At 44.8% G+C, this 20,552-nt stretch overlaps 2 protein-coding genes across 7 annotated transcripts in view; one reads left to right on the top strand and one right to left on the bottom strand.

The window, feature by feature from the left end:
* The window catches only part of LOC124010553 (protein TANC1-like), a 60,676-nt gene extending 55,043 nt beyond the window's left edge, over positions 1-5,633 (top strand). The window contains exons 24-28 of one of the 2 annotated variants that reach the window (XM_046323124.1): positions 74-103; positions 284-375; positions 650-796; positions 2,731-2,831; positions 2,975-5,631. In XM_046323124.1, the coding sequence (XP_046179080.1) occupies positions 74-103; positions 284-375; positions 650-796; positions 2,731-2,831; positions 2,975-4,442 (1,838 nt within the window). In that variant the 3' untranslated portion in view covers positions 4,443-5,631. Of the gene's footprint in view, positions 1-73; positions 104-283; positions 376-649; positions 797-2,730; positions 2,832-2,974 lie in introns of both variants that reach the window. The other variant, XM_046323125.1, reaches the window with a different exon arrangement.
* A 1,236-nt stretch (positions 5,634-6,869) lies between these two features.
* Positions 6,870-15,777, bottom strand: wdsub1 (WD repeat, sterile alpha motif and U-box domain containing 1). Of its 5 annotated transcripts, none has more exons than XM_046324488.1 (13): positions 15,539-15,776; positions 11,470-11,889; positions 11,127-11,314; positions 10,861-10,947; positions 10,624-10,717; positions 10,459-10,492; positions 10,295-10,335; positions 10,068-10,174; positions 9,762-9,779; positions 9,104-9,130; positions 8,802-8,981; positions 7,619-7,753; positions 6,870-7,452 (listed from the first exon to the last, which is right to left on the bottom strand). In XM_046324488.1, exons 2-13 carry the CDS (start codon positions 11,865-11,867, stop codon positions 7,301-7,303), a joined length of 1,461 nt encoding a protein of 486 aa, XP_046180444.1. In that variant the 5' UTR covers positions 11,868-11,889; positions 15,539-15,776; the 3' UTR covers positions 6,870-7,300. The 5 variants fall into 5 exon arrangements, with proteins under 5 accessions (XP_046180444.1, XP_046180445.1, XP_046180446.1 ...); XM_046324489.1 differs by lacking the exon at positions 15,539-15,776 and adding an exon at positions 14,275-14,423; XM_046324490.1 differs by lacking the exon at positions 15,539-15,776 and adding an exon at positions 13,308-13,332.
* Positions 15,778-20,552: the final 4,775 nt, after the last annotated feature.

Raw genomic sequence — 20,552 nt, 5'->3', positions numbered from 1 at the left:
GTCTTGAGGAAGGCTCTGTCAACATCATGTATTTCACCCCTCTTTCTCTTCACTCCTTTCTACCTGCTAAAAGGCTACAGAACATCCCCTTATGATCGATCAGGTACTTTCTTTAGATACCTTTTACAGTGTTTTGTGTGTGTGTGTGTGTGTGTGTGTGTGTGTGTGTGTGTGTGTGTGTGTGTGTGTGTGTGTGTGTGTGTGTGTGTGTGTGTGTGTGTGTGTGTGTGTGTGTGTGTGTGTGTGTGTGTGTTTAACCTGTGTTCTCGTGCCTCTTGACCAGGTCATGCTACGTGGGCGATGGCCACATCGAAACCAGACGTCCTCCTCATCCTCCTACAGAAACTCATGGAGGAGGGCAACCTGCTGTATAAGGTGGGTTAACAACAAAAGGAAAACCTGATCTCTCTCGCTGTGTGTGTGTGTGTGTGTGTGTGTGTGTGTGTGTGTGTGTGTGTGTGTGTGTGTGTGTGTGTGTGTGTGTGTGTGTGTGTGTGTGTGTGTGTGTGTGTGTGTGTGTGTGTGTGTGTGTGTGTGTGTGTGTGTGTGTGTGTGTCACTGTCTGTCATGAAAGTGTGTCGAGTTCGAAAATCTGCTAGCCCCCTTCTCCAAATCAATGTCCGTATTTTCTCTCTCTCTCTCTCTCCAGAAGGGGAGGATGAAGGAGGCAGCCCAGAGGTATCAGTACGCCCTGAGGAAGTTCCCCCGAGACGGCTTCGGAGACGACCTGAAGGGCCTGAAGGAGCTCCGTGTTTCCTTGTACCTCAACATGTCACGCTGCCGCAGGAAAACCAATGTGAGACACACACACACACACATTACTCTATCAGTTGTTAATAGAATTGAACATTTAATAAAACTGCAGGTTTTACATCGTCTGATATAGCTACAGACTAGAGAATGGGCTATTTTATAGAATTTAACACTGAATGAAATGGAATTTCATGTTAATAGTATAGCAGTAGGTATAATAGATAGATCTTCAACTCAGCAGACTGGAGGGAGTGATCTGACACACCCTTGTTTTACCAGACAATATAATAAGACTGTTATACTAGGGCAGTGGTGGTAAAATGGCATCCTCTGGCCAAATGAATAATGGAAAGATGCTATGATGTGATACGGTCATCCTCTCCAATATACTGGAGTAATCACTCACTCACTCACACATGCAAGGTGGACGCGTGTGCACACACACGTGCGCACAAACCCACACGGAAAGAAGGGATCCTCCCTCCATTGTTGCTGGTGGATATTGGGTCAGGGGGAAGAGAGAGCTGGCTAGACACACACACATCATCCATATTCCATCACGTTCAGGTGAATAGAACAGGAGGGGAGTGGGAGTACAGAGGGCATAAAAACTGTTATTAAACATTGAACAGTTATTCAGAGCTGTGGAATTCAAGGCTGTGGTGTAATGCCCACCTCCATCTCAAGGACGGAATCACACTGTGGTTTGCTTCATTAAATATTCACCTGAGAGGAATGAAGGGAGCGGGGAAACTCATTTAAAAACAAGCCAACCGCATGCTCTCTAGGCATACAAAGAGATGGATGGATATACTGCACGCAGGCATGCACACACACACACACACACACACACACACACACACACACACACACACACACACACACACACACACACACACACACACACACACACACACACACACACACACACACACACACACACACAGGCAGGCACACACACAGGCAGGCACACACACAGGCAGGCACACACACAGGCAGGCACACACACAGGCAGGCACACACACAGGCAGGCACACACACACACACACACACACACACACACACACACACACACACACACACACACACACACACACACACACACACACACACACACACACACACACACACACACACACACACACATATTGTACATGCATGTACACACACACTAGAGCCACTAGAGGTGCTTATGAAATCCCCATTAAAGGCCCAGCTCAGTCAAAAACATGATTTACCTGTGTTTTATATATATTTCCACACTATGAGGATGCAATAATACTGTGAAATTGTGAAAATGATGATAATGGCCTTTTAGTGTACGAGCTGTTTGAAAAGAGATCACCAGGTGGTAAATGAGTTAATAAACCAATAAGAAAGAGAGTTCCAAAGCTCTCTGTCAAAAACAGCTAGTTTTCAGTTTTCCCCTCCACTCCCAGACAGTCCTAGGAAAATTATTACTTTTTCTCTTCGCTAGGAAGCTATTTTAGTTCATTTTTGAAAATGTTTATGAAAACAATGAGAGTAAGGTACTTAATTGTTACCCAGAAGTAATTTAATATTGAGATAAAAACAGCTGCATTGTACCTTTAAGTCAATAGTTTTCATTTCCGACATCTGATTGAAGGAGTTTTTTTAACGGTTTGGAGAGAAGCTATGAGCACCCGTCTGGAGAATCCATTAAGACACTGGGAGATAAAGCTGCTCTACTCTGAGCTGCACACAGATGAAGAATTCTCCAGTTAAACAACACTGAATTCCTCATTTCAGCCACTTACAGTAATTGCAAAGTGTGGCGCTGTGTGGACTACCGCTGGATTCACACTGCACTCATTAAACGCTCACAAACACATTACCCTGGCTAATTACCTTAAGACGTTGCTTTTGGCTTCTTCGTGAAAAATTCCGGGTGGACAGTATTTAACAGTAAACATTCAGAATTAACTGAGTTTCTGTCCTCTTTTTCCACCCCGACAGGATTTTGGTATAGCGGAGGAGTTTGCCACCAAAGCCCTGGAACTGAAACCCAAGTCTTATGAGGCGTTCTACACCAGAGCACGAGCCAAGAGGAGCAGCAGGTTAGTACACACCAGTTCTCCGTTAATACTGATATAAAGGAAGGGACTAGAATGGACGGGTACAGTTGACAAGGCAAACTCACCTCACACTCAAATAAAGGTGAAAAAAACAAACACTATGTTCGCCTCATGTGTCCATCCAGGCAGTATGCGGGGGCGCTAGCCGACCTCAGCGAGGCGTCTCGGCTCTGCCCCACCAACCGGGAGATCCACCGTCTGCTAACGCGTGTGGAGGACGAGTGTCAACAACAACAGCAGCAGCAGCAGTCCCCCAACACACCACAGGGCCAACAAGCAGCACACAGCCAGACTCCCGATGACCTCACAGAGAGGAGCCAGGACACAGAGAGGAGTGGTGATACACAGAGCCAGGATGAACTAGATGATGATTATGAAGAGATAGGGGGAGAGGAACAGCCCTCACAGAACCCCTATGGACCCAACAGGCCCAAGAACCCCTATGGACCCGACAGGGCTCTCCCACCAGTACCAGGCGCAGTGAGCTTAGCTCCCCTGGACCCCAGGCCTGGTTCCCCTCTGAACGGGTCCACACAGACCAACCTGTCTCTGGACAAGCAGGGCCCTGTCCTACAGGGTCCTAGACAGAACCAAAGCATGAAGACCAAGCAGCAGCAGCACTGTAACTCCCTGCAGGTAGGGGGCAGACCAGGGGGCAGGCCTATGTCTCTGTGTGGCCCCTCCAGCCCCCTGCCAGGCAGACACATCTCCACCTCCCTGAGACCCAGCCCTGGCCTGGGCATCGACATCAGCCCTTTGCCCTCTTCCACAGACCACCAACCGGGGCTCACCCCTGCCAACCACCACCACTCCTCATCTGTCCAGCCCTTCCAAGGCCACTCCTCCAGCCTGGCTAGGGGAACAGACAGGCTCTCAGCCCACCACGGCACCACGCTGGATGGACAGGCTGGGTCCCTCACCCCTGGGTTTGGTAAGGAGGTAAGGAGGGAGGGTTCTGGGGGGTCGGCTGGCCCCGGTCTGCGTTCTGGTGGTCAGACGGGCAGTATGAAGGCCTCCAGCTCTAGCAGTAGCTTAGCCTCCAGCGGGACCCTGTCAGACAGCGGCAGGACCCAGGCGCCTCAGGGACCCGACGTGCCTCGCCCCAAACCGGCTAAACCAGAGCTCAAGCCTCGGCCCTTCATGGGGGTGAAAGACAAGGCAGTGCGTGTCCAGGGGCAGCTCCCACCTGGACTGGGCTGGCAAGGCCAGCCTCACTCCCAGCCACTCTCCCCTGAAGGTCTAGAGAACCAGAGACACAGCATGGCCCCTATGGACAACATCCAGGGATTAAACAATGAGTTCAAGCAGAGGTCCTCTTACGCGGAGCCACTGCAGAGCCAGGCTCCCCTCCAGGTGCTCAATGGGGCCCAGGCTCAGGCCCAACACCTGGCCCAACAAGCTCAGGCCAAGGCCCTGGCCAGGGAGTTTGGAGACAGGTTCTACCACAGGGAGCCAAGACCAGGTCCAGCTGCAGGCCAACATCACTCCTCCCAGTTTCCAGACGGGAACCACCGGCAGGCAGGGCTCACCAGAGATAACCCAGCCATCCTACCCATCAAACCTAAACGCTCCTTTATAGAATCCAACGTCTGAACTGACCATACATTCAGTCAAGCACAAACACAGGTGCAGACACCGTAACAACGGTCTCTGTATTCCAGAGAAACGGTGGCAAGGGAAGGGTTTACAAGTTTCTTTCCTTAAATCGGACTCTTGTAAAGTGACAGTGTATGTGATGCACTGCGTTTAGACTTAAGCAGCATTTGAGGCTTTTGTGCTTTTTGCGTAAGCATGCCTAGAGCAACACCAGTAAGCAAACAACACAGTGCATGTAATCAGACCTGGGAAACACCATATAGTACCAGCCCACTAGCTGAACAGTAGCACAGCATCCTAATATGGGCCATTATAACAACGTAACTATGATGTAGTTTGTAAAGAACAACACTAAAGGGTTTGGGATGCTAATGGACGAGAAGCCATTCGAGTAAACGATTGGCTAATGATCGGCACGCATATTGAATCGGGATGTTTATACATTAGATTTGTATGTGTTCTATTTATAGATTATATAAGTGGTGATAGCCTTTGTCAGTATAACGGAGCCCTCAATGCGGTGTTTCACAATGCACGGAGGGTTCATTTCCTTTGTACATTTTTTATAAATACTCATATTTAAGTGTACATATAATCCTACGGACATTGTTGTAACTGCTTGTTGTTGCGGTCTGTTCATTTATTTACTGTGCCGATGGCTTGGTCAGCTGTAAGAGCAACATATTTTATATAGTTATTTTTGCACAGCTAGAGAAATAATTGAAAAGTTGATGGATTTATTTAGTTTATGTGCGCACAACATTAACCGTTTACAGTAAGGTACAGAATAGCTTGTAAGGGTATTATTGGTGAGATGATACAGGTATTTTACATGAACATTGTTGCCATCTTTGATTTGTGAGCTATGCGACACATGATACAGACTATGCTCAAGCACTTCTACCATAATCATGGGGAAATAAAATCTCTTTGGAAAACTAAAATGACATCTCCCTTCCACTCATTTCAAACACCCACGTGTAAAATTGAATGTGTACCGACATCTGCTATCCCTGTTACATAACTTCAGCCATAGATTGAACACTTCAGTTGTTGACACCAGTATCCCTTAAATGCATTTTCCTCATTACAGCCTCAAAATGGATAAGCATTTTTTTTAAATCCTCATCTATCTACACACAATAACCATAATGACAAAGCAAAAAAATGTTTTTAGAAATGTTTGCAAATGTATTACCAATAACAAACTGAAATACCTTATTTACATAAGTATTCATAACCTTTGCTATTAGACTCAAAACTGAGATCAGGTGCATCCTGTTGCCATTGATCATCCTTGAGATGTTTCTACAACTTGATTAGAGTCCACCTGTGGTAAACTCAATTGATTGGACATGATTTGAAAAGGCAAACACCTGTCTATATAAGGTCCCACAGTTGACAGTGCATGTCAGAGCAGAAACCAAGCCACGAAGTTGAAGGAGGCACAGATCTAGAGAAGGGTACCAAAACATTTCTTCAGCATTGAAGGTCTTCAAGATCATGGTGACCATCATTCTTAAATGGAAGAAGTTTGGAACCTCCAAGACTCTTCCTAGAGCTGACCTCTCGACCAAACTGAGCCATCGGGGGAGAAGGGCCTTGATCAGGGAGGTGACCAAGAACCCGATGGTCACTGATAGAGCACCAAAGTTCCTCTGTGGAGATCGAAGAACCTTCCAGAAGGACAACCATCTCTGCAGCACTCCACCAATCAGGACATTATGGTAGAGTGGCCAGAAAGCCACCCCTCAGTAAAAGTCACATGACGGCCCACTTGGAGTTTGCCAAAAGGCATCTAAACTGTCAGACCATGAGAAACAAGATTCTCTGATCTGATGAAACCAAGACTGAACTCTTTGGCCTGAATGCCAAGCGTCACATCTGGAGGAAACCTGGCACAATCCCTACTGTGACGCATGGTGGTGGCAGCATCATCCTGTGGGGATTTTTTTAAGCAGCAGGGACTGGGAGACTAGTCAGGATTGAGGGACACATGAACGGAGAAAAGTACAGAGACCCTTGATGAAAACCTGCTCCAGAGTGCTCAGGACTTCAGACTGGGGCAAAGGTTCACCTTCCAACAGGACAATGAACCTAGGCACACCACTAAGACAACGCAGGAATGGCTTCGGGATAAGTCTCTGAATGTCCTTGAGTGGCCCAGCCAGAGCCCCAACTTGAACCCGATCGAACATCTCTGGAGAGACCTGAAAATAGCCGTGCAGCGACCCAGCCAGAGCCCCAACTTGAACCCGATCGAACATCTCTGGAGAGACCTGAAAATAGCAGTGCAGCGACATTCCCCAATACAACCTGACAGAGCTTGAGAGGATCTGCAGAGAAGGAAGAAACTCCCCAAATACAGAGGTGCAAAGCTTGTAGCGTCACTCCCAAGAAGACCCGAGGCTGTAATTTGCTTTGTCATTATGGGGTATTATGTGTATATTAACGAGGGGGAAAAAACAATTTAATTCATTTTAGAATAAAGCTGTAACATAACAAAATGTGGAAAAGGTCAAGGGGTCTGAATACTTTCCGAATGCAATGTACATCGAAATGGTTCTGGAGCTAAAGCAGCAGAGTAGAGTAAATAGCAGAGTTAAACATGGTCAACATGCATGAGTTTGAGAATATATATATTAGAATGTCTCATCAGCTATAAATATTTACATTCTAAAGCAGTTTCATCCCAACAGACACAGTGAGGGGTTGAATCGAAGCTCAGTATGGTCAACCTGAAAACATCATCATATATAGCTTTATGTACTATGAGCCTACTTTTGGTCAGAAGTTAACTGAGGGATAGACCCGCCTTCAGATTGAAATGGATGTAGAAGATGCAGCCCTCTTTCTCACTGGCTGGTCCTCCAGCGTCCAATAGCCATCTTCAGGGTTCGGTTTGGGGTCAGAAGTGTTGTCTGTAAGGGCAGGTTGGTCATGGGGCTGGAACGATTCTTGGTTGCGATCCAGCTCTCAATCGCTTCCCTCTCATAGGAGTACCCATCTGTTCAGAAGAAAAGGTAGACAAGATGGATAGTGTGTTTTGCATCCTTTAAAAGCATGCGACTGTTTTGCAAAAAATGTTGTAGCATAGAAATCGATAAATAGATAGTCTTAATAGCTAAAAATGCACAGACAGAAAGACAGGTTGCCATGGGGGCGTGTCCCACCTGCAGCGATAACAGGGTCCTTCATCAACTCTCTGGTGATTGGACAGAGGTACTCATCAGGAACACCGGTACACACACACCCCGCCTTCAGCTCCTCCACCTTCCTCAGGACCTTACTGCGCAACCCCACAGACTCTACAGCACACCAACAGGAAACAACCAGGCAGAGATTTGGGAAAAATTGTACATTGGCCGATTGGGCTTGCATCATTTGTGGATGTCATATCCTAGCTTGAACACACTGCGTACATGACCCAGTTCCTGGTCACCATGGAGACTACAGTAAAGCGAGGTCAGTCTGTGTGTGTGTGTGTGTGTGTGTGTGTGTGTGTGTGTGTGTGTGTGTGTGTGTGTGTGTGTGTGTGTGTGTGTGTGTGTGTGTGTGTGTGTGTGTGTGTGTGTGTGTGTGTGTGTGTGTGTGTGTGTGTGTGTGTGTGTGTGTGTGTGTGTGTGTGTTAGACACACAAAAAACAAAATGAGCCCTCTGCCCCTGAGAGGAAAAATAATCTTTCTCCATCAGGAAGATAACAACCTGGCATGGTTCCATCCCTCACTCTCAGAGACAGTAGAGAGTAGAAAGAGACACCCGTGTCTACTAAGAGATTAATCTCTTTTAGAGAACAGGGCTGTTTGGTTACTATGGTTGCCATTGGCGTGAGAGACCATCAACAACAGACCCACACCTACCACCTCACAGAGAAACTAGGCTGAAAGATCTTTATTTAAAAGAGAAGATATAGGATCAACCAAAATCTGTAAATCACATTTTCATATTTTGGAATTGTTTCAGACAGAAATGGTATTAGCTGTAAACCATTTTCTATGTTACAGGATATGTATTTTGGGATGAGTAATTGTGTTATATAATAGGAGCAGAAATCTTAAAGCAGATTACACTTGCGGTGCAGAATACACATGGCCTAATCTAACGCTGTACAGTTAAAATGCATGTAATCCTGAGTAAATCTCATATTAACATTCATTCCTCAATGTTTACCTTGTTTTTCATTTGTCCCTCCCCCCTCTTAAAAAAAGATTCCAGCCTGAGTGTGCTCCGCTTTTCTCTGTACAAAATGTGGACCTCAGATACCAGACTGACAAGTGGGTAATGTGTATAATATGATAATGTACCAGTAGCTGTATGATAAGGTGTATAGTCGACGGTGTGATGTGCTGTTCCCACCTATGTTGAGTTCTGAGGCCAGTGTCTCCTTGGTCAGACGGATGAGCTCCGCTCCATCTATGTTGTTTGCCTTGAAGTTTTCCACCAGCGCCTGCAGCCCCTCCTCACACAGCCACGCCCCCACGTCCTCCTCTGACCAATCACTGACCAGAAGCCTGGAGTGACACAGCAACTTTCTGCCTAACAGGTCAGAAAACAGGAAGTGACCGCACATAGGTATCTCTCAATGACATGTTGTTACTATAGGTATTAATGTGTCACCTATCAAAAGTTTCTATAGTGCTTTTTAGTCACTTTCCCACCTTCGCATGAGAATGTTGCAGTTTCAACTGGAAAACAAGATGTGAAAAATGAAATACATTTCAAACAGCACAGTAAGACCTTACTTAAAAAATAATAAAACCATTGTCAACTAAAATGGTGAACATTAACGTATATAAAATTACAGTCGTTGAATTGCAAGCCTTTTATTGCCGAGCCTCTCTTAGAATGAGTTGTGTTTAGGTTATTGGAAAACTATCAGGTGAGAGGAGAGGAGGAGAGGAAGAAAGCATTGAGAGCCTATAGAACTACACAGTGTACAAAACATGAACACCTGCTCTTTCCATAACATTGATGAATCCCTGATGAATTGAAGCTGTTCTGAGGGCAAAAGGGGGGATGCTACTCAATATTAGGAAGGTGTTCTTAATGTTTTGTATACCGTGTACACTACCAAGTGAAAAGCAACTCGGTTCTCGGCAGGCAGTGCCTCAAGGCAAAAGTCACCTGGAAACACAACAGGCTATGAAAGAGTCCGTCATATTAGCAGAAGGCATTATCACCGGGGTAGAAGTATCACTCTCAATAAAGCCCTCTGATAGCAGTGAGACTCCTAGGTTTCACAGAGACCCTCCAGTCCCTCACTGCTTTCAATGAGCAGATGGGTGGTACAGATAAGGAAGAGAATTTATAACTCACCAGGTAAAGATTTGCCTTCTTTTTTTCCCCCCAAATGATCCATGCAGAGAGAGGGATGATGATGATTGGCAGAATAAAAAAACACAATTAAGCCATAATCAAAAAAGAAGAGCTGATGCAAAAACAGCACATAATCACCAGGCTGTCGTCACCATTAAGTCAATAGGATCTTTGTTTACGTGAGAAAATAGTGAAAGAGTACGTAGGAACCCCACACCGTGACTCAGAATGCTAATGACATTCTTAATGCCAATAACACTGGGAGCTTTGTCAGTACATGTACTTCTACCTGTGTGCGTTACCCACCATGGCCACTGTGTCCATCCTCTACTCTCCATATATTGACAGTCTTGTCCATAGAACCCGTGGCGAACAGAGGTGTGCTGGGAGAGAAGGCACACGCCGTCACGTACCTACGGCAAAGGATCATGGGAGGGAGGACGGAAAGGTAAAAACATTTTTTTTTAAGTAGGCTATTCGAAGAAGGCCGTTGAGATGCGACGAGATCCCCAAAGGGTAGGAAGGAAGATTACCTCTCGTGTTGGTTCAATGTGTAGAGCAAAGTCCCCTGGCTCTGAAAAAGCAACAACATTCAAGTTCAGATGGGCGGTGTTCATGGGTTTCTGTGTGGGACATTCACATGGGAAGTTAAACTGAAATGACATCTACGGTAATGAAAAGAGCTCGAGTGTCTTACAGCATCGTACACTGTGACCGTTTTGTCCACTGAGCTGCAACAGAAAAGGAAATGGTAAAACGCAACACACTTCTCCCCCTTGTGGCCAGTTGGAGTAAAATGTACAACTTTATCTTGACCAACTGTGAGAGCGCTTTGCCATAGATCCCCTACGGGCGGACTTACCCAGACACAAGCAGCTGTCCGTCCGCAGAGAAAGCACAGGAGAGCACCGGGGCAGACTGGCCGGTCAGGGTGTGCAGCAGCTGCATCTTCCAGCCTACGGGCCAGAGGGGAACGGATGGACTACTTCAGATCATTCAGTGTGAACACACATCCACCACATCATTCGATGACCAACATATGCACACAGTTCGACGTTAAACAGCACACTTGCGTATTCATAGCCCGTGGTCAACGTACTGCCTGTGTTGGACCTGGAGACGGTCCATATCTTCAGCGTGCTGTCTTGTCCACAGGAGGCCAGGCGGAACTGTACCCTACCGCTACCTGAGAGGGGGAGCAAATGAATCAAACACAACAAATTCCCATTTTTGGAGACTCCAAGATCCCAGATCAAAATGTTGCGCTGTATAGATAACTTCTCTGATGGTTGTCATGTTCGTACAAACAGATCTGGGAACAGGCCAACTCAAAAGACGGCGGGAGGAGGATAATATTATGATCACCACTGAGGATCTTGGGGCCAAAGCAGCAGCAGGTGACCCCCAAGTCGTGAGTGTTCTTCTCCGCATGAAGCTGGTTCATGTCCAGGTCCCACAGCCTGAGGTCCCCATACGTAGATCCAGTGACAAACATCTGGCCACAGGGGGTGAAGGAGCAGGCCACCATCGTGGTGTCATTCACTGCCCCCGTCCTGTCGACAAATAATCTGTTAAGAACACTCCACAAGAGACAACACATAACATCAGTCTGCAGAGGCCAGCGAAGCCTCACTCGATATAGGCAACACACGCAGGCCTATTTATGCTTCGATAACATGGAGATATATAACACATCAATTATGTTCACCTGTGCAATGTTTTCGTACGGAAATCCCAAAGACCTAAAGTACCATCGGACGCCCCCGAAACCAGGTGTGAAGAGTCGGGCGAGAAGGCGCAGACCCTGACGGGGTTCCGACCCGGATGCTCCAGCACTGCCTCTATCTCACCTGTGTCCGTTGACCACACAACTGTGGAACCATCAGTTGAACACGAGGCTAAATACTGACCACAGGCGCTGAAGCAACAACAATGGACGCCATAGCCGTGGCCAGAGAGCGGGGAGTACGGGACTTCGGAAAAGTCTTGGGTGTTGTAAATTCGTACGGTTTTGTCAGCTGAACAGGTGGCCAGCAGTGTCGGGGAGAAGGCGCACCAGTTGACATCGTCACGATGGTCTTGCAGGGTGCAGATCAGGGACACCATTTGAGTTGGTCTTGAAGAATCCCTTTGACAATAGAATAGAACTATTAACTGCGTGACATTACAATGATTACAAGAAAGCTAGCAATGTCACTTCACCCCTACCAACATGTACAAATGACCTCAACTAACCTGTTACCTCTGCACACCGACTCGGTACCGGTATCCCCTGTATATAGCCTCATTATGTTATTGTGTTACTTAATTATTTGTTATTTTTTGCTTTAGTTTATTTATTAAATAGTTTATTAACTCTTCTTGAAATGCACTGTTGGTTAAGGGCTTGTAAGTAAGAATTTCACAGTAAAGTCTACACTTGTTGTATTCGGGCGGATGTGACAAATAACGTTTTAGTTGATTTGACTCATTATTATCAAACAGCTTGCCACACCAGGCAACCACATGAAGTTGCCAGAGCAGAGAAGTTGCAATCGCATGCATTTTAGCAAATAGGCTACTTACTACCCACTTGACTAACCACTGGGCAAAAACTGTTTGAATCAACGTTGTTTCGAAGTCATTTCAAGCCAAAAAAACAATGTGATGACGTTGAATCAACATGGAAAACTAATTAGGATTTACAAAAAGCCATCAAAGTGAAGGGCTTTTAGTATTTTGACTGCCTCGCCTGGTTCACCAACTACTTTTCTGATAGAGTTCAGTGTGTCAAATCGGAGGGCCTGTTGTCTGGACCTCTGGCAGTCTATGAGGGTGCCACATGGTTCAATCCTCGGGACGACTCTTCTCTGTATACATCAATGATGTCAGTCTTCCTGCTGGTGATTCTCTGATCCATCTCTATGCAGACGACACCATTCTGTGCACATCTGGCCCTTCTTTGGACACTGTGTTAACTAACCTCCAGACAAGCTTCAGTGCCATACAACTCTCCTTCCGTGGCCTCCAACTACTCTTAAATGCAAGTAAAACTAAATGCATGCTCTTCAAACGATCGCTGCCCACACCTGCCCGCCCGTCCAGCATCACTACTCTGGACGGTTCTGACATAGAATATGTGGACATCTACAAATATCTAGGTGTCTGGTTAGACTGTAAACGCTCCTTCCAGACTCACATTAAGCATCTCCAATCCAAAATTAAATCTAGAATCGGCTTCCTATTTCGCAACAAAACATCCTTCACTCATGCTGCCAAACATACCCTCGTAAAACTGACTATCCTACAGATCCTTGACTTCAGCGATGTCATTTACAAAATAGCCTCCAACACTCTACTCAGCAAATTGGATGTAGTCTATCATAGTGCCATCCGTTTTGTCACCAAAGCCCCATATACTACCCACCACTGCGACCTGTATGCTCTCATTGGCTGGCCCTCGCTTCATATTTGTTGCCAAACCCACTGGCTCCAGGTCATCTATAAGTCTTTGCTAGGTAAAGCCCCACCTTATCTCAGCTCACTGGTCACCATAGCAGCACCCACCCGTAGTACGTGCTCCAGCAGGTGTATTTCACTGGTCATCCCCAAAGCCAATTTCTTCTTTTGTCACCTTTCCTTCCAGTTCTCGGCTGCTAATGACTGGAACAAACTGCAAAAATCACTGAAGCTAATCGCGCACCAGCGACTCCTGTGGCGGGCCGGGCGCAGTGCGCGCTAACCAAGGTTGCCAGGTGTACGGGAGTTGTAGCGATGAGACAAGATAGTAGCTACTAAACAATTGGATACTACGAAATTGGGGAGAAAAAGGGGTCAAATTCAACAACAAAAAAGAACAAAAAAAAATCACTGAAGCTGGAGACTCATATCTCCCTCACTAGCTTAAAGCACCAGCTGTCAGGGCAGCTCACAGAACACTGTATATGGCCCATCCAACTACCTCATCCCCATACTGTTATTTATTTTGCTCCTTGGCACCCCAGTATCTCTACTTGCACACTCATCTTCTGCACATCCTAACATTCCAGTGTTTAATTGCTATATTGTAATTATTTCGCCACTATGGCCTATTTATTGCCTTAACTCCCTTATCCTACCTCATTTGCACAATGTATATATACTTTTCTATTGTATTATTGACTGTATGTTTGTTTATGTGTAACTCTGCATTGTTGTTTGTGTCGCACTGCTTTGCTTTATCTTGGCCAGGTCGCAGTTGTAAATGAGAACTTGTTCTCAACTAGCCTACCTGGTTAAATAAAGGTGTGGGATATATATATATATACATACATATTTCACCCGACTTTTAACCTAAATCCAATGACATGGTGAGAGGTTTTGTTGATTTCACGTTAGTTGATAACTCAACCAAATGTAAATCAAATCTATACACTGAACTGACGTCTGAGCCCTGTGGGTAGTTAGTAGCGAGCAGATCCGGCACCTTACGCTTGTACTACAGGGTCGGGCAGGCTTCGCAGTGCTGGCGCGAGATAAGGCTCAGAAAATGTACCTCAATCCAGGGATGAGAAAGGCTTTGAGAACCTCGAATCAATTATCCCAAATGTTACACCGACAATATTGCATGACTGCTAGTTTTTCAGGAAAAGCACTTGTATTCCTCAGGCTGAATAGCAGTTGCCACATCAGCCATTTTGGAATAGCAGCGTCAGCCAATCAGCTCCTTTGTTGTTCAGCGCAACGTGATATTCCATAATGTCTGCTGTTGCTAGTTAATATGTAGCCAATAAAACCGCGATTAACGACGGAATTGCGCGCCTAGTTAAACTAGCTTCGGCACCCAACGACTTGCCCGCAATTAACAACATTGCGGGCAATTCTTTGGGTGATGATTTTTAAATAAAAAAAATTATAAAAGCGTACGTGATGTCGGAACTCCAGTCCGCCCACTAGTCGCCACTCAACCTCATCGTAAATAGTGGCTAGTTAACATGAGGCCTTAAAGGGCAATTTCCCGAAAAAGTATCAGTCTTTCAATCTTCTCTGTGTAACATTTGGGACTATTCGAAGTACAACTCATCCCTAGAATTATGTATGTTTTCCGAGCCATTATGCGCTGTGTCTTAAATTAACTTTTTGGGCGACCCGACCAAATTCACAAAAATCAGTAATTCTCATTGAAAGCAATTCTAAGAAGCAGTAAAGCTGTTCTATGCGCACTATTTCTATGCTTCCCCATCATACGTTTTAGTGTTTTAATATTTTACTTTCGGTATGGTATTGTACACCAGCTTTAAAACAGCTCAAAATACAGTAATGAAACAAGCAGGGAGCAGGTGTCGATCCCTCGACCTTCTAGCCCGAAATCCAGCGCGCTATCGACTGTGCCCCAAAAGCTTGCTCGTGAGTCGATATCTGCACTTATAAAACCAGGGTCGCTACAATACAATATCTTTTGTTTATTGAAAAAGTATTTCACATCAGGTTAGATGGTACAATGATTATCTACACTATACTTGCTTTTTTTTTATCACAAACTGGAATTAGGCAAACTATTCGAATTTTTAGCAACCACAAATGGCGGAGCGATTTATGTATAGTGCACCTTTATGCAAACTGTCTAACTGACCCTGTAGTGCAGCTATAAGCAAGCATAAAATCTGCTGCTAACCCTTTAGCTATTCTAGCTGTTCGCACAACAACAGCATCATTCTATGCTCCTGTTGTTTAGTTGGTATTATAACAAATGCATGTAAATACAAAGCCAGTATTATTGTATATACTAACTAAAGTGGTAGTTATGTTTATTTGTTTACCTCTTTGCGTGTCTCTGTTCAATGTTTACTTCCTGGTCATGCGCATGCTGTCATATGATCAGCTGACCGTAATGACCTTCGCCCCAGAAATATGCGTCTATGGGTAGCTGCAGTGACCAGGGTATTGCCGCGTTCAAACAACTAGGAGCGCGGAAATCTCCACTTCAAACTTCAGTGCGTTCAAGACAACTGGGAACTCGCGAAAAAAAACTAGCTCTGAATTGGATAATTCGTTTTGAACGGTCATCCAACTCAGAACTCTAAAGCTTCGACTAACTGACCTCAAGATCACTGACGTCATGATTTGACCTCGTTTTTTTCCGAGTTCCCATTTGTCCTGAACGCACCATATGGCGAGTGGGTGTGTCCAAATTAGTGGGTGTGTAGACGGGGAATCAGCTAATTGTGCAGATTTGCTGCAACTCAGGAAACGGAAGAAAAACACAGCTCAATCAAAACCGTATAACCTAAAGCAGAGCGCTTTCCACACGCCCACTATTTTCCTTTCGACAAACCCACTCTCCCGTCGCCATATTGGGATGCAGCTACGTCCCTTTCTCGAAATATGAGTCATAGAGCTAGCCAGCCTGCAGTCCAAAACACCGTAAATTAGTTCGTTCAGCCATTCCTATTGGGGGAAATTAATGGGGAAATAATAGGGTTTTGGGATAAACGCCGAAAATAAGGTCACAGGTTTAGGAGGAGATCTTATACATTTTGTTCAACGAGGTTAACATGAAGAGTTAACACAAAACCTTTTATGTGCTTTGTTATTTTTTGGATTACATGAATGGCAAAAAAAATCACAAAAAGTTATGTTAACTATTTTTTTTTCTTGTAGAATAAAACATAGAAGATAGTTTATCTAAAAACCATCCAAAAATACATTTTCTCATAGGCTTTGTCCAACGAACCAATGGTGGAGTTAGGTTGGAGTCATTAAAAATCGTTTTTCAACCACTCCAACTTTTTCTTGTTAACAAACTACAGTTTTGGAAAGTGGGGTTAGGACACCAGCATTGTGCATGACACGTAATTTTTCCAACAATTGTTTACAGACAAATAATTTAACTTATAATTCACTGTAATCACAATTACAGTGGGTCAGAAGTTTACATACATTAAGTTGACTGTGCATTTGAACAGCTTGGAAAATTCCAGAAAATGATGGCATGGCTCTCCTGACCCCTCCTGTCTCAGCCTCCAGTATTTATGCTGCAGTAGTTTGTGTCGGGGGGCTAGGGTCAGTTTGTTATATCTGGAGTACTTCTCCTGTCCTATCAGGTGTCCTGTGTGAATTTAAGTATGCTCTCTCTAATTTTCTCTTTCTTTCTCTCTCTCGGAGGACCTGAGCCCGAGGACCATGCCTCAGGACTACCTGACATGATGACTCCTTGCTGTCCCCAGTCCACCTGGCCGTGCTGCTGCTCCAGTTTCAACTGTTCTGCCTGTGAATATTATTATTTGACCATGCTTCGATCCCCGGGACCACCCATACGTAGAATGTATGCACACATGACTGTAAGTCGCTTTGGATAAAAGCGTCTGCTAAATGGCATATATTATTATTATTATTATTATTCCTAGGTTTTGGCCTTTCTATGGAGTTTTTCCTAGCCACCGTGCTTTTACACCTGCATTGCTTGATGTTTGGGGTTTTAGGCTGGGTTTCTGTACAGCACTGAGATATCAAATCAAATCAAATGTATTTATATAGCCCTTCGTACATCAGCTGATATCTCAAAGTGCTGTACAGAAACCCAGCCTAAAACCCCAAACAGCAAGCAATGCAGGTGTTCAGCATTGCTTGCATCAGCTGATGTACGAAGTTTGTTATATCTGGAGTACTTCTCCTGTCCTATCAGGTGTCCTGTGTGAATTTAAGTATGCTCTCTCAAACGTATAAATACATTTGATTTGATTTGTCTTTAGAAGCTTCTGAGAGGCTAATTGACATCATTTGAGTCAATTGTAGGTGTACCTGTGAAGTATTTCAAGGCCAACCTTCAAACTCAGTGCCTCTTTGCTTGACATCATGGGAAAATCAAAAGAAATCAGCCAAGAAAAAATTGTAGACCTCCACAAGTCTGGTTCATCCTTGGGAGCAATTTCCAACCGCCTGAAGGTACCACGTTCATCTGTACAAACAATAGTACACAAGTATAAACAAGTATAAGCAAGTATAAACACCATGGGACCACGCAGCCATCATGCCATTCAGGAAGGAGATGCGTTCTGTCTACCTGGAGATGAACGTACTTTGGTGCGAAAAGTGCAAATCAAACCTAGAACAACAGCAAAGGACCTTGTGAAGATGCTGGAGGAAACAGGTACAAAAGTATCTATAACCACAGTAAAACGAGTCCTGTAAAGGCCGCTAAGCAAGGAAGAAGCCACTGCTCCAAAACCACCATAAAAAAGGCAGACTACAGTTTGCAACTGCACATGGTGACAAAGATTGTACTTTTTGAAGAAATGTCTTCTGGTCTGATGAAACAAAAATAGAACTGTTTGGCCATAATGACCATAATGTTTGGAGGAAAAAGGGGGAGGCTTGCAAGCCCAAGAACACCATGCAAACCGTGAAGCACAGTGGTGGTAGCATCATGTTATGGGGGTGCTTTGCTGCAGGAGGGACTGGTGCACTTCACAAAATAGATGACATCATGAGGAGGAAGATTATGTGGATATATTGAAGCAACATCTCAAGACATCAGTTAAAGTTAAAGCTTGGTCGCAAATGGGTCTTCCAAACGGACAATGACCCCAAGTATACATCCAAAGTTGTGGCAAAATGGCTTAAGGACAACATAGTCAAGGTATTGGAGGAGTGGCCTTAACAAAGCCCTGACCTCATCCTATAGAAAATTTGTGGGCAAAACTGAAAAAGCATGTGCGAGCAAGGAGGCCAACAAACCTGACTCAGTTACACCAGCTCTGCCAGGAGGAATGGGCCATAATTCACCCAACCTATTGTGGGAAGCTTGTTGAAGGCTACCTGAAATGTTTGACCCAATTAAACAATTTAAAGGAAATGTTATCAAATACTAATTGAGGCTATGTAAACTTCTGACCCACTGGGAATGTGATGAAAGAAATAAACGCTGAAATAAATAATTCTTTCTAATATTATTATGACATTTCACATTCCTAAAATAAAGTGATGATCCTAATTGACCTAAAACAGGGAATTTTTACTAGGATTAAATGTCAGGAATTGGGAAAAACTAAGTTTAGCTGTAATTGGCTAAGGTGTATGTAAACTTCTGACTTCAACTGTATGTGAAGCATTGAGACCCCAGTTTGCCACAGAGCCGGTACAGAGAGGTTCCAAACAGACCTCTTTATCAATGATAAATGTTGCTATTTTGATTAAACATAGGCATCGTCGGCATATAAGTGACAGGGACACGTCCCCTCCAATATTCAAGAGGGCTATTTTGCCCCCCCCCCAAAAGAAATGAATGCATCGCTTTGTTCATAGAACTGTGGTTACGTTAGTCACTACAAACCATACATTTAGTTATTTACCCTTATTTTACCAGGTAAATTGACTGAGAACATATTCTCTTGTATTAATCCTTCATACTGACATTTGAGCTACCTGATGACATAGCTTTGTATATTATTAAATGCACTTATTGAGGTGATGGCAGTAAGGCCAACTTCAAAAGTTTCATCAGATCATTTCTACACATTACTTTTTGATCTGATACCCACAGGTGTCCAGTAGAGAATTGAATAGCTTGATGGTCATGTTATTACTATCTTAAAACAATTATATGTGTTAATATAGGCCTTGAAGGCCTAGTTATAGAGGAAACACATACAAAAATAGGTATTTTGAATAAAAGATGGTTGTCAATCATGTTTTACCCAAGCGCTCCCCGGAGGAAGAAGGCCATGTCCCTGGCACAAAAAGTTTGAGAAACGCAGAAAGAAACACGTTGCCTTACCTTGAAAGCAGTGTAAGCAGATAGAGGACAGTTATGGACCTAAACCACTGGAGGCTGCTGAGGGGAGGACGGAGCAAATGGAATGGCATCAAGCACATGGAAACCATGTGTTTGATACCATTCCACTTATTCTGCTCCATCCATTACCACGAGCCCATCCTCCCCAATTAAGGTACCCCCAACCTCCTGTGACCTAAACTCATGAAAATACTAAAGTTATTGTCTATCAAAGGATCTCCTTTTGGCCATAAAAAAACTTCAATTATACAAATGGATAGATTGAATCAACTTTAGCCATCACTAGCTAAAAATCAATGGAAGGGATAGGGACATATGATCCCTGTGGAAGGGATAGGGCCATGTGATCCCTGTGGAAGGGATAGGGTCATGTGATCCCTGTGGAAGGGATAGGGTCATGTGATCCCTGTGGAAGGGATAGGGTCATGTGATCCCTGTGGAAGGGATAGGGCCATGTGATCCCTGTGGAAAGGATAGGGCCATGTGATCCCTGTGGAAGGGATAGGGTCATGTGATCCCTGTGGAAGGGATAGGGTCATGTGATCCCTGTGGAAGGGATAGGGCCATGTGATCCCTGTGGAAGGGATAGGGTCATGTGATCCCTGTGGAAGGGATAGGGCCATGTGATCCCTGTGGAAGGGATAGGGTCATGTGATCCCTGTGGAAAGGATGTGATCCCTGTGGAAGGGATAGGGTCATGTGATCCCTGTGGAAGGGATAGGGTCATGTGATCCCTGTGGAAGGGATAGGGCCATGTGATCCCTGTGGAAGGGATAGGGTCATGTGATCCCTGTGGAAGGGATAGGGCCATGTGATCCCTGTGGAAGGGATAGGGTCATGTGATCCCTGTGGAAAGGATAGGGCCATGTGATCCCTGTGGAAGGGATAGGGTCATGTGATCCCTGTGGAAGGGATAGGGCCATGTGATCCCTGTGACCAAAATAACCTGAAATCAACTCCATATTTGGTTTGATGTTCACATGCCTGTCACTTCCATTGATTGCTTAAAAACTATTTGTTTCTTTTTGATACTTTTCATG

This window comes from Oncorhynchus gorbuscha, linkage group LG23, assembly GCF_021184085.1.
Source record: "Oncorhynchus gorbuscha isolate QuinsamMale2020 ecotype Even-year linkage group LG23, OgorEven_v1.0, whole genome shotgun sequence".
NCBI lineage: Eukaryota > Metazoa > Chordata > Actinopteri > Salmoniformes > Salmonidae > Oncorhynchus > Oncorhynchus gorbuscha.
Note: the sequence above shows the minus strand (reverse complement) of the source record. Positions and strands in the feature narration are given on the sequence as shown.